Raw genomic sequence first — 13,716 nt, 5'->3', positions numbered from 1 at the left:
AAACACTGGAGGGAAAGAAACAGTAGGAGAAAGTCTTAACTATGATCTTTTAAACTCTTCATGGTTTCCTAGGCTAAGATTCACCTAAAATTCCATTTTTAAGACAGTTAAAAATTGTTTATAGCCAAGTATTAGGGACTGCTTTCAACTGAAGTATAAAACCCTCCCCAGATTAAGATTTAAGATCATCCTCAGGGGTTCTCTTTTTTCAGGCCTCAACCTAGTGGCTTACTGCTTCTCCAGAGGGGAGAAAAGGGAAATCTCTCCTCAGCTGAAAACCACAGCCCTCTACACTGGTTTCCCTATCTCGAAGCTCACATCCAGAACATATTACACATCTGAATGATCCATCACATCACTCGCATACTTAAAACCCTCCAAACACTCCCCAAGGTCTTCCAGACAAAAAGACACACAAGACCCTTCATGATCTAGCTCGCCTCTATCACTTCAGCTTTATTTGCGACCATTTTCTCACTAGCCCATAATACACCTGAACCATCCCGAACCACTTACAGTTTTGCCCTTCACACCTGAAATGCCTGCCCAGTCATTCTTTCCCACCTATTTACCTATCATTGACTCGGCCCAAGTTCACCAACTTGAGTTTTGCCCAGGACAGCCCTCCCTTCCCTCTGTCAGAAGGAGGTCTTTCTACAGATGCCCATGACACCCTAATGAAACACTGACTGTCAGTCTTCCTAACCATACTGTGACCAGTGTTTTTTTCTGTCTGTCCCCAACTTACAGATTGTTAAGTGAGCTGAGGAGAGAGATTGCCTTGACCATCTTTGTATCCACCGTAGCTTGGCCAATATTGAATATTATAGCAGGCCCTCAAATATTTGTTGAATGAATGAATAAAGGAACTAAATAAATCAACAAAGGGCCTACCACATTAGAATACAACCAAAAATCAGAGGCCTAAAAAAAATTAAGCTATATATAAAATCAGGTTGTAACAGATACATTTTAAAACTTCATCTCCAAGTTCAACATGGTAACTAACATTTCCTTCACTAATGCTCCATACAAATGAAATGATTACAACTCCTTAAAAGGAAAGGCTAAAAAAAACTTACCAGCTGTAAAATGTGCTTTTCTATTTTTTAAATATTACAATACAAAAGATCTTTACCAAGCTAGGAAAGTATCACATTTAATTATTTACAACAATAATTTTTTTAAACTATGAAATAAATCCCTAATTTCAAAACTTCTTTCAAACTCTAGAAAAAGGAACACAGAATTATAACCTGAGTAATTCCAGTTAGATTGATGCAGAAGTCAGAAAGCTGTGTGTTAATCTCTGGTCTCACATACTGCTGAAACGTATCTTCCTACAAGGGAAGGACAGCAAGTTAAAGTATTTTGAAGTATTTTCTATGACTTAAGATACATGATACATAACGTGACTATGTCAGCCACATAAGGCTGTAATCTTATAGATGGCTCAAGGCACAGACCTGTCTAGAGTTTTAACAATTTAAGGATAATGCCCTATTCCCAAAGTACTCTAATTTTTTAATTAAAAAATTATGCTTCATAGTTTAAAAAAGTTTAAGATAGAACAAGTACCTGAAAGCAAGTCTTCAAGCCAAAGTTTAACCAGAGGAGCAAAATATCAATGATTTTGTTTATAATATTTTGAAACTGTAAAGCCTATTAACACAACCTCTAGTTCAAGATATTAAGAGCTTTTTAAATAACGCAGTATGTTGAAGAAATGCCAGTGAGCAGTTACAAATAAATTAGTTCGGATTCCTGCTCTCCCATTTACTCCTGACTAGTCCTTATTTTTATATTAAGATTCCACTAAACTGAATTCTGAATAAACAAAATTTAACTATATGATATGTAGTCATTTAAAGGGCAATAATACTACTAATTATTTTAGCAATGTTTAACCTCTTCAAGAAGCTTTCATGATTGCCTTCATATTTTATGCTCACAACAACTTTGTGAACTCAGTAAGGACGGCATGGTTATCATCGGGCTCAGGTCTCTAAGCATTTTTTCCTCTGGCCCAATGCTGCCTCCCTAAACCAGATCACACTAAGTCACTTGTTAAAAATTAAGGACAATTTCAAAGCCTAAAGATTTATCAGCAGCAATTATTAATACTAGGTAGCTATGGAGAAAAAGACAAAGAATATTACTTATAGTAGAAGATTAAAAAATTAAGAAAAATCATGTTTATAAAATTCTTTTTACACACTAGTGTATTAAGCAGATGAATTATCAAGTTACTAACAATTATAAAAGAGTAAAAGAACAGCAAAGAACATTTGAACTTCAGAAGTTATAGATGTTCTTTACTTACCAGACATACTGCAAAAGGAAAAATTCTACTTAATTGAATTTCATAGATAAATGAAGTTTATCCTTTTAAATATCAGCATTTTGTTTCATAATTTTAAATGAAAATCTTAAAAAAAAATATGCTGCAACTTCCCTTACCATTGTAAGCAGGTACTACAAAGTGTGACATTAATAAAATTGTATTTGCTATTTAATACTTTCAACAGAATGATACCAGAGGACTATGCATTCATTGACCAAATATTTAATAATCACTTAAATAAATTACATAGTAAGTTAAAAGGTGATGAGGGTTCTTAAAAAGTAGAGTAGATAAGAGGGATCAGAAACATTGGGTCTGTGGGGTATTCAAGCTACACTATTGCACAGAGAACCAGTTAGACTTTATTTAGAAGGCAAGAGTTAAGGAATGCCCGGAAGGAAGGAAGGAAGGAAAGGAGGAAAGGAGGGAGGAAGGGAATTAGCAGCAAGATCTCTGCAGGAAAGGAATTTGAGCTAAAGCTCTGGGAGGTGAGGGGGTGGAGCATGCCTGGAATTTCTGAGAAACAGCAAGCAGGTCAATATGGTACAATCAGAGGTAACAAGAAGCCAGATCACATAAGGAATATGACTTTTACTCTGAGTTAAATGGGGAGCCATAAAAGAGTCGTGAGCAGAGGAGTGAAATGCTCTGACTTATATATTATAAGGATCACTCTGGTCACTAGGTTGAGAACTGGCTGCAGGGAATAAGGATAGAAACAGAGACTGGTTAAATGATGAACAAAAGCAGCAAATCCAGACAAGAAATCAGTGGGACTCAGACTACAGTCATAGTAGTGTGGTTAAGTGGCTGGGTTCTGGATATATTTTGAAGGCAGAGCAAACAAGTCACTGATGGCCTGGATGTGTGATGTGAGAGAAACAGGAGTTAAGGATGACTCCAAGCTTTCTGGACTGAGCAATTAGAAAGAGAGAGTTGCTAGCCCTCAAGCTAGGGAGGCTGAAGATAAAACAGGTTGCGGGTAAATTTGGGACACGTTAAGATGTCTGTTTAGATGTCCAAGTAGAGATCGTAAGTAACAGTCTGGATTTGGGACAGAGGACGAGATTGGAGATATGTATTTGGAAGACATCAGCATGTAGTTTCTAAAAGCTATGGAACAAGATGATAGACGAGATCATTAAGGGAGAGGATCTATATAGAGAAGAGGACCTGGGATTGAACCTACAGCATCCTATATTAGGAAGTTGGGAAGAGAAGGAGCAACCAGCGAAGGAAACTGTGAAGGGGAATCCAGTGAGGCTGGCGAAAATGCAGGAGAATGAGGGGTTCTGGCAGTCACTTGAAGGAGACAGTGGTCAATTCCACCAGGACTTAGGTAAAGGTCAAAAATGACACTGAGGAGTGATTTTAGTGGAGTGATGGGCTGGAATACATAAATTAAACCTACAAGTGGTATGGGTTTAACAGAGAATGGGAGGAAACAGACAGAAGCGTATGTAACTTTTACAAAAACCTGCTGTAGAGGAACAAAGACACGGGGTAGCTGGCAGGGAGTGGGATCAAGTGAAGGCTTTTTATGGTGTGAAAAATAACAAGTTTGTATGTGATGGGAACGATATAGTAGAAAGCAATGAATCATTCATGTCTAAATGAGGGACGAGAAGGTCTAGAGCCATGTCCTTGAGTGACAGAGGAAGTAAGATCTAGTGAGTTATGCAAGATGATTTGCCTTCATAGCTGTCATTTTTTTCTTTTAATTTACTGACCTTTAATCTGCTTTGGACAAGGAAATTATATAAATGGGCTGATTAAGACTATAACTAAAAGAGGCTTCAAACAACAGAAAGAAAAAACTGTACGCATTTTAATGCACCAAAAGCCTTTTTATACTCCCAGTGTGTTGGTGGCAACTGGGGATACCACGGACGTGGTACTTCTGGGTAGATGAGCTGTTACAATCCTTGTTCAGGATTTACAAGGCAAACAGTATTAATTTGGAGGGATCCTGCTGAGTTCCTAAACTAACAATGCACTGACGATGAGTATCTAAAGCAAATATGTTATATGGCTTAGAAGCCAAGGTTACAAGAGTTGTTTCCCCCATAAACTTTTCACCAGAAAGCTAACTAGTTTTAAGTTGAAAGGTAATTTCTATACCTTATCATTTTTATAGATCTGAGTATACATTAGTCTACCACAGTGGTTCTCAACCCTGACTGCATACCAACTGAGAAGCTTTAAAAAAAAAAGCTAATGCCAGGGGCCCCACGGAACAACTAAATCAGAATCTCTGGGACAAGGACCAGGCATCAGTTTTTTTTGTTTTTTGTTTGTTTATTTGTTTTAGCTACTGGAAAAGGAGAGGAGCAGACCCTGAAATTATTTTATTATAGCCCATCTATTAAGTATGCAGCAAGAGCAAACACCCCCTCTTTAGAATTCTAATTCTAGCTGAAATAGCAAATGGGACCTTAGTAGCCAACCCCAGAATAGCTGCTGCTAAAAATAAAATTAAAACAATTCACTTACTATTTCTAAGGTATGAGTATTCAGTAAAACAACAGGAAATTCAATTATTTCATGTATGAACTCAGGTGGGTTACCCTCTTCACAAGTGGCTTCGAAGTCAATAACACAAATGTAGTCGTAGTAACTGTCAGCACAATTGCCCTCTTTCAACATCAGCTTCTGCTTCTTATAATAGTTTTTCAGTCTCTTCTTTAGTACATCCTTTACACCTCTAAGGAAAATAAGAATAAAATTAATGCTTAGGTGAATTTTACAGGCAAGAATCTGAACTCTTACCTGCTGGCACTGGGTTGAACACTGACAGCATTATCCCAGCATAATTTAGCAAATGTTAGCCAAAATAAATGTAAAGAAAGTAAAGCTAATTTAGCAAAGAACTAATTAAAACAGAACGTTTCATACAGCATCAATATTTTAATTCACACGTACGTTTTCATTTTTCTAGTACGATATATAAAATATATATTGGTGTTTCAAACCGTAACCTTTGTCAGCATACACTACCTACACACCCCTGTTGCCTTATATAATAAGATGACATACATGACACAAAACCCGAAATTAATACTGAATTATTCTGCTGAACAAACACAAATTTCAGAGAATGAAAATTCAGGAAAATTGAACATAGTATGCTCTCTCTTTCCTTTCTTTTGGCTTTTGTAAGTTAGACAACTAAAAAAATCCACATGAATTTGAAAGCATTATGAGCCTAGTAGTATATAAAGTTGAATGTCTCTTAGCTATTTAACTAGGAAAACTAATTTAGGAGACCCTAGAATAAACCATGCCCAGAAGAACACTGTCATAGTCAGTAGAATCTTAATTGCAATTAGATTTCTTCATTTACCGTGGGTAGAATTGGATTCAGGCGATTTCTGTTTTACAGGTATTTTAAAAATATACGTTCCACAAAAGGGAGGTGGGGCAAAGTTGTTCTAAATTTATGACAATGGTGGGTAAAGGCGGTCACATTCATTCGTCAAACAGTATATATTACTTCAAAAAATCAAAAGTCGCAACCATTACTTAGACTTCCTTCACTGTTACTTGGCTGAGTCCTGTAAGGCTTGTAGATTCAAAATGGTAGTAAAAATAAGAGGATCTAAAAACTGTAACTAATGGGAAGTGACAAGGAGGGCATTTTGGCCCCGTCACCAATTAGTGACCGTTAGAAAAAATGTTTCTAACCTTTTGTTTTCCTTTCTAAACTACCACTAAAAAGGAATCTTATCCATGAAAAATCCTGATAATTAACCAGCAAGTTGTTTTAAGACAAAATGTGTTAATATGTTTATTTGCTTGAGATTTTCCAGACTACCAAAACCTAGGAAGGAAACCCTCAACTCCTTTCATATTAAGGTATTATGCGTGACCTCTGTGTCATGGGACAGCTTTGGATTGCTTTGTCTTAATTTCTTTTCTTTCTTTCTTTCTTTTTTGGAAGAAACTATAGTTTACTAAAGGTGAAACGTTATTTACTAAAAGGCTGTCTGCAAACCTAATGGCAACATAAACACATAACCAACCAGTTACTCCAGAGAGAAAACTTTATCTTTAACATCTCCCTTGCCCCTCCACATCCAAACAATCACCATTTCTGCCAATTCCAACTCAGAGAAACACACAGAATCTGGTTCTCCTGAATTCTCTCCGGTGGGGCTCCCATTAGCTTCCTGGACTCTGGCACACGTCTCCCCTATCACAGCCCTCCTCTTCATTCTTCACCTTGCTCGAGAGCTAAGCACTAGCACCACCTTCCTGCTGAAATATTTCAGTGGCCCCCTTCTGCTTACAGGTAAAATGCAGACTTTAGCACAGAGTTCCTTCACCACTAGGCTACGACCTATCATTTCGTCATCTTCTTCAGGTGCTCCCCCTCCCCACAGTACGCTGCACACTGCAGACAAAACACAATACAGGCCATGTCCCGAAAATGGGGCATGCTTTCCTGTTCCATAGCTTTGGTTGTACAAAGAAAAAGCAAGATCATGTAGCAGAAAATATACAAACAGAAATTAGGAGTTTTGATTTCTTTTCGCCCCAAATACCCTCCCCCTCCCTTTTCTGTTTTAAGTCAATTCAAATGTCACTTCTGAATCCCTGAGACAGACTCTTCCGCATTCTCATGCTGCACTTGGCCAGACCTTCGATACAGCTCTGGTCATTCTGTATTGTGATTATTGGTTTGTGTATTTTCCTAAAAGACTGAGATTTCCAAAATAGGGAGTAGATCTGTTTTACCTTTATAACATTATTACCTAGTAAAGTACTTACAATTCAGTGTTTGTTGACTAAATGCATAAACATACATTTGATCTCTCTAGCTCCCATATAAGTCAGGAGTGAGCAACTGATCTTCACACCTGGGAAGAACACACATTTTGCCCAGAAAATCTTAAGTAGGCTACACGTTGTACTCCCAGAATAGAAAAAGTCAGGGGGAAAGGAGGTAAAAATCTTCTTCACAAATTATGGAGTAGACAATCGAGAAGGGGGAAAAAATACATGTGTGCTCTTTTGAAAAGCAGTGAAGCTCTACTTTAAAGCAAAGAGGAAGAATACTGCTTATAAGAGAATAAGGATTCAGGGGGACCTCAAAACAATAAGTTTTCCTCTATTACCTGTAGTTATTTTTTTCTAAATGCCTGGCAATTCTCTTGTGTATCAAGAAGCTACATGTTTTTCTATATCCCAAAGGTCATTCCTGCCCCATGCCCCAAGTCAAAATAAAGTGATTTGTTTCACAAAAAGTTATTAAAACTTAAGTATGTATACATCTCACTGAAGATACACACACATGCACACGTACACACTCTTGAGCTGGCTAAGCTGCATTATTTTCTCATTCAATATACAATTAAACATAACACTTACTATCATACTGCATACTTTTAGAAACTAAAACAGAAGAAAAAATACTTCCTAGTAGGTGAAAGTTGTTTTTTTTTTTAATTACCTGGTTTTGAAGAAATCTTCTTTATAAAAATAATACAAATGAACAAGAAAAAGGAAAAATACTCAATCTCGTTAATAAGTTATAATTATCTATCAACCAAATGATCAACTAAAATAATTTTTTAAACATACTCAGTATAAAATGATAGATACTCCTATACACTTCTGGTAGATGATCAAAACGTTCATCAACTTTAACTCAGCAATACTACTCTATTGTCTAAAAGACTGACAGAAATAATCAGAGTCACACAAAGATTCATGGATAAGAATGTAAATTATAGCTGTTATTTGAATTGTTAGTAATGGTTATCTCTTCATAATAGGATTACAGATATTTTTCAGTGTTTTCAAGATTTTCTAGATGAACATGTACTACTTTTAAAATTTTAAAAAGTTATTTTTAATTACCTGGTTTCAAGCTTGAATTCTGAAAGTTTGGCTCTGAGCTCTTCCTTACTCATTCTATTAATGCAACCATTCGTAATAGCAATCTCTTTGTAAACTGGGTCACTGAAATCACTTGCACTGGAGGTAATGAACTTAGATCCTTTTGTTTCTTGGCCATCAAGTCTCCATCGCTGCTTTTTCTACCACACACACAAAAAATACATATATATATATATATATATATATAGTTTATAATTAGTACAAACATCTTAAATATTCAAACTCCTAAGGGCTCTTTGTGCTAATATGTTCAATAAAAAGTGCTTAGGAAGAAGGAGGATGTGTTTCCAATATGATTTACCCTGCTCTCTTCTCAGTCACGAGGTTCCTTACAGGAAATGAAGCTAAGTAAAAAGAGCACTGGTTTTGGGAGTCAGAGCAACCGCAGTACAGAGCCAGCTGATTGTTTAATAGTAGCATAACCTTGGGTAATTACTTATTACTCTGATCTTCAGTTTCCTTATCTATAAACTAAGGTATAATAATAACTGTCTCAAATGGTATTTGGTATTGCTAATGATAAACAGTATTTGGGAGAGATTATTATAAGGATTAAATGAGATCAAGTATATCAGGTTCCTGACACCATACCCAGCATGGCTATTAATAAATGGTAACTTTACTAATTACCATCACAGACTGTAGGTCAGACCTCTTCACAAGCAGTATTCTAAAATTTACAAATGAACCAATTTTTAAGTTAACTTTTACAACATTATGCATGTATACATCAGTGCCTTCCTGAGAATTTTTTAACCTGACTTCGTTTCACAAAGTTAACAGAAATTGGCCAATATAAAAATTAAAGGGACCAGAAATCTGATTCAAAGCTTGCTAGTACCCAAGGCAAAGAAGGAAATAAATTCAGTTCCAAAACATGCAATTTCCAAAAGTTACACATATATCAGTTATTCAGGAGAACTATTCTTACTATATTATAAACCTTTCCTCCTTTCTTAAATGAAAATCCATGTTAAGACATAATTTGATTCTAATCACACCACAGGTAGTCCCAAATTACTAATATGTTAAGTTCCAAAGATTCATTTACAAGTTATTTTCCACATGCAATGTTACAAATATTAGGTATGTTACAGAATTTTCAAAAATACTTTGGAATTTACTAGCAATCCATACTAAAGCTTGTTAACTTAGTTATAACTTACCACATTGTCCCCATGTGAACTTTAATGACAGATTAAGGAGGGATAACCGTGGATAGGACACAGTGCCTGAGTTGGAACTGATCCTGATGGTTCAGGGACTATTTCTCACTCTTAGCTCTCAATTTAATGCAACACACATTTAGCAGATACTGTGCTAGAATACTTAAGAATTACTCTCTCCCATCTCCTCTGAGGAAAGAGGACAGGAATTCCAATGGATGAACTGTCCATAAATTGAAGAATAATTTTTTAAATAATTTTATTAATTTATTTTTTTTTGGCTGCATTGGGTCTTCATTGCTTTGCGTGGGCCTTCTCTAGTTGCGGCAAGCGGGGGCTACTCTTCGTTGCGGTGCGCGGGCTTCTCACTGCGGTGGCTTCCCCTGCTGCAGAGCACGGGCTCTAGGCACACGAGCTTCAGTAGTTGCAGCACGCAGGCTCAGTAGTTGTGGCTCGTGGGCTCTAGAGCGCAGGCTCAGTAGTTGTGGCGCACGGGCTTGGCTGCTCCGTGACATGTGGGATCTTCCCGGACCAGGGCTTGAACCTGTGTCCCCTGCATTGGCAGTTGGATTCTTAAACACTGCACCACCAGGCAAGTCCCTTGAAGAATAATTATATTGAAGTTCCTTGTTGACCAATGTTTTAAAAACTTTATTACACGGATATTTGACTAAGATAAGAAAATAATTAGCTTTCAATACTACATTAAATTTACAATGCCTGGCTACTTTATCATTAGAATTTAATCAGGATTCCTGATTTATCCTTGTCTTTACACTTACAATGAATTTTAAGCTTCGTCTTCAATTGGGTTAAAATTGGTCAACAACGAGTAACAGTTTGTCTACCAAAACAAATGTCTCATTTAAGCAAATTTTCTCCTTGGTTAAATCCTCCCTCTGACTCACTTGCTTAATTCTTATCTAGAACTGTAGCTACAAATATTACCCACAAGTAACACTTAGGCCTCTTCTAGATATGCTACAAATCATGATTTCTATAAAGAAAGTTCCGCTTCCTCTCCTGGGTCCAACCCTAGCCCTCTTCCTTCAGTGAAGTTTAGGACATGGTGAAGATCCAGTCCTCACAAACTGTGGTCTACACTAATGGTTTCCAAAGAAAACCCACTAAGACAACCCACTAAGGAGCAGAAGGAAAATATTTAAAACCCGGTATGTATTATTAATCTACAAAAACACAAAATTAGTTTACTAAGTAATACATGGATTGATAATGGTGCCCTCCCCAATGTCTGTGTCCATCTGTCACATGTCACAAAGTACCGGCCATACAATGAGGAAAGTAGGGACAGACTCCACCATACAAGGGAGAATATTCACCTTCATGATACTGTGACATTTTGCAATTTTCACACATCCCAGTAAATGGTTGCACGGTTTATATTATCCCAAATGAGAGAATCTTTACAATATGGAATTGACCATGAAAATCTTTTATACCAAATGGAGGCTGACTATCTTCTGGTAAAGTACTTAAAAGTGCTATTGAACTTACAGATGAGTTACATATTTCCTTTTACAAAACGGTATTCCAAAATTGCTATAATTTTCTGTGATGAGAAAGGGATTAATAGCTTGATCCTTAAAAGTTTTTTGTTTTTGTTTTTTGCGGTACGCGGGCCTCTCACTGTTGTGGCCTCTTCCGTTGCGGAGCACAGGCTCCGGACGCGCAGGCTCAGCGGCCATGGCTCACGGGCCCAGCCGCTCCGCGGCACGTGGGATCCTCCCGGACCGGGGCATGAACCCGTGTCCCCTGCATCGACAGGCGGACTCTCAACCACTGCGCCACCAGTGAAGACCCTGGTTTTTTTTTTAAATAAACCCTATTTGTTTCAAGATGAAAGAAAATATGTTTTAACAATAACTTAGCAAGTAACTGCTTATCAAGAGAAACCTCTTCTGTGGCAAGAACATTTGGAAAATAGATGTTTTGGAAGTGTTTCCATTATTTTATTGCCAAAAAAAAAAAGAAAACCTGCTCATTACCTATTTAAAAAAAAAAAAAGCCTTTGCATCTACACATAAAAAACAAACAAACTTAGAAGCAGAATTAAACTTGGTTACAATCCTTCCAAAAGAAGAATTCTGATGAAATTTGAACCTACTTGGTTAAAAATATAAAATTGCAACACCTATTAGTTTACAAAAACAATTTTGTTGACATCAAAAATAATGAAAATTTACTTAGCTGAAATCCAACAGAATATTTTGCTTACTTGAGCCTGAAAAAAAAGACTGTATCATTGTTTATTAAAAGCATCCAACAACAGGTTTTTAACAAATATGATAGTCACTAACATCAACTAGGAACATAAACTCAGGCCTTAAGTCACTGTATCTCAAAGTTGTAAGACTTCCAAATCTAATGAAGTGTATTCAATCACACTTCTCTCATTAAAAATAAAGATTTTAAAATTATTTTTAAACCGACTCACTTGATGATGTTATTGACAGTATCTCAAACTGAAGAGGAATGGCGGGGTAGAAGAGCGGTTCTTTAGACAGAAGGAACATGGAGGCCTCTTTGAAAGTAATATCATAAAGCGAAGCAGATAACTATGCAAAAGACCCAGGGGAAGAGCATGCACAGCAAAGGAAGCACACAAAGACCCTTAACAAGAAAGATCATCCGCCATAAAACCGAGTATGCTGGGCACTGAGAGCAAAAGGGAAGAGTTGTACGAGGTGCAGTTAACAATGGAGAAAGGAGCCAGGTCCTGTGGGCAGCAAACTGAAGACTCAGGAGGGGAAAAACCGGTCAGATTCATGTTACTAAAAGTTCATTCTACCTGCTATGTGGGGAATGGGCTGTAGACGGAAAGAGCAAGAGCTAGGAAGCTTCCTGCAAGTACCCACACTATGAGGTGCTCCGCATTTGTATGTTATTAACAGAAAATGACCAATTCGGGTATTAGATCGTTCACACTCTGCAGCGCCAGTCAACAATAATCGTATGTGTCAAAGAAGATGAATAAAGAAGTTTTAAGACGGTTTTTACAACGCTGCCACTGTAACTAGGATCTATCGGTGAGCTATCAAACTCATTAAAGGTTATCAGTCATACATTACGTTTATATGAGATAGCTGTAAATAGGCGAAAACCAGAGACGAAGCTCCAGCTAACAGGCACAATCTCCTTTTGCCAAGCCTGGGAGCTGGGCTTAAAGGTCTTAAGAAGTGATATAGCTAGAGCTGTGGTGGTATTTCTAAATACATCAACTACCCGCTACAGATTAGGGCTACAGAGAATGACAACAGTAACCGTGCGCCCAGAATGCTTAGAGCAGGGTTCCCACGCAGAGCTAATAAAACCGCGGTTCGCATACTTCTCGTCTGGGCTGTTGACTCACTTCCAGACAGTAACTGGGACCAGAAGGGGCTTACTGACAACCACCCCCGAGTAAAGGCTCCCGGAGTTGGGGCCAGGGAAGGCGGCCAGGGCTGGGGCCCCAGGGCGCACGGGTTGAGGTTCCTGAGGGAAACCCTCGAAGACAAGGGCGCGCGGGCGGATTCTCACCTCGGAATTCGGGCGCTGCGCCTCCTCCCCGCACGCCGACCCCCGCGAGCCGCGCCGCGCGGGAGCCACGGCCTCGCCGCCGGGCTGGTGGCTCTGCTCATCCTCCATGCCGCGTGTCACGTAAGAAGAGAGCTGCTGGGGCCCACCACTCGCTCTCTCACTCGGCCAAGCCCGAAAGCCTCACCTTTCTCCGCTGAAAAATTACCGGGCTACCGTTCCCGCGGCGGCGGCCACACAAACTCGAATGGACACCTCCCACTTCCGGGAGCGTGAGGCGTCCACACGCCGCGCAGGCGCGGTGAGACGGCGCGCGGAACGCCAGCGCCTCCGCCGAGGAAGGCAGTGGGGGGCGGTGGGTAGAAGGAGAGATGGGAGGAGCGAAGCGGGGGGGTGGCGCGCGCGGGAGAAACCGAACGCTGCGTGCGCGGGGTTGAAGCGACGCCAGAGTTCGGGCTGTAGTCCCTAGAGATTCCGCCAGAAGAAATGACCCATCACCATCTCCTGAGAAGTAAGCGAGAAGTATCCGAGAGAGAGGTGAATTTTAACCATAGAGAATAGCATTTATAAAACAATCTACGTTTTTCCATAAGGCGTTTGAGACGCCCACTGCTGGACAAGAAAAAGCAATAGGTCTGGAGTTACTACGAAACTGAACAAAGTAGGTGAAACAACTGTTTTCAGACATTGGACGACAGGTAGTTCCGGACCTTTGTAGCTGAGAGAAGAGAAACAAATGAGATGGGGATTTTTTTTTAGGGAATTTGACGA

The 13,716-nt window shown here is 38.8% G+C and overlaps 1 protein-coding gene across 3 annotated transcripts in view; it reads right to left on the bottom strand.

The window, feature by feature from the left end:
* The window catches only part of ERI1 (exoribonuclease 1), a 118,387-nt gene extending 105,202 nt beyond the window's left edge, over window positions 1-13,185 (bottom strand). For 2 of the 3 annotated variants that reach the window (XR_009560556.2, XM_030832316.3), the window contains exons 1-4: window positions 12,949-13,185; window positions 8,207-8,385; window positions 4,838-5,048; window positions 1,257-1,340 (exon numbers count right to left, since the gene is read on the bottom strand). Coding sequence is in view for 2 of the 3 variants with exons in the window: in XM_030832316.3 (XP_030688176.1) it covers window positions 1,257-1,340; window positions 4,838-5,048; window positions 8,207-8,385; window positions 12,949-13,056 (582 nt within the window). In the remaining variant the exon portion in view is untranslated. The remainder of the gene's footprint in view (window positions 1-1,256; window positions 1,341-4,837; window positions 5,049-8,206; window positions 8,386-12,948) is intronic. The other variant, XM_070044631.1, reaches the window with a different exon arrangement.
* Window positions 13,186-13,716: the final 531 nt, after the last annotated feature.

Source organism: Globicephala melas, chromosome 21 (genome assembly GCF_963455315.2).
Source record: "Globicephala melas chromosome 21, mGloMel1.2, whole genome shotgun sequence".
Taxonomy (NCBI): Eukaryota; Metazoa; Chordata; class Mammalia; order Artiodactyla; family Delphinidae; genus Globicephala; species Globicephala melas.
Note: the sequence above shows the minus strand (reverse complement) of the source record. Positions and strands in the feature narration are given on the sequence as shown.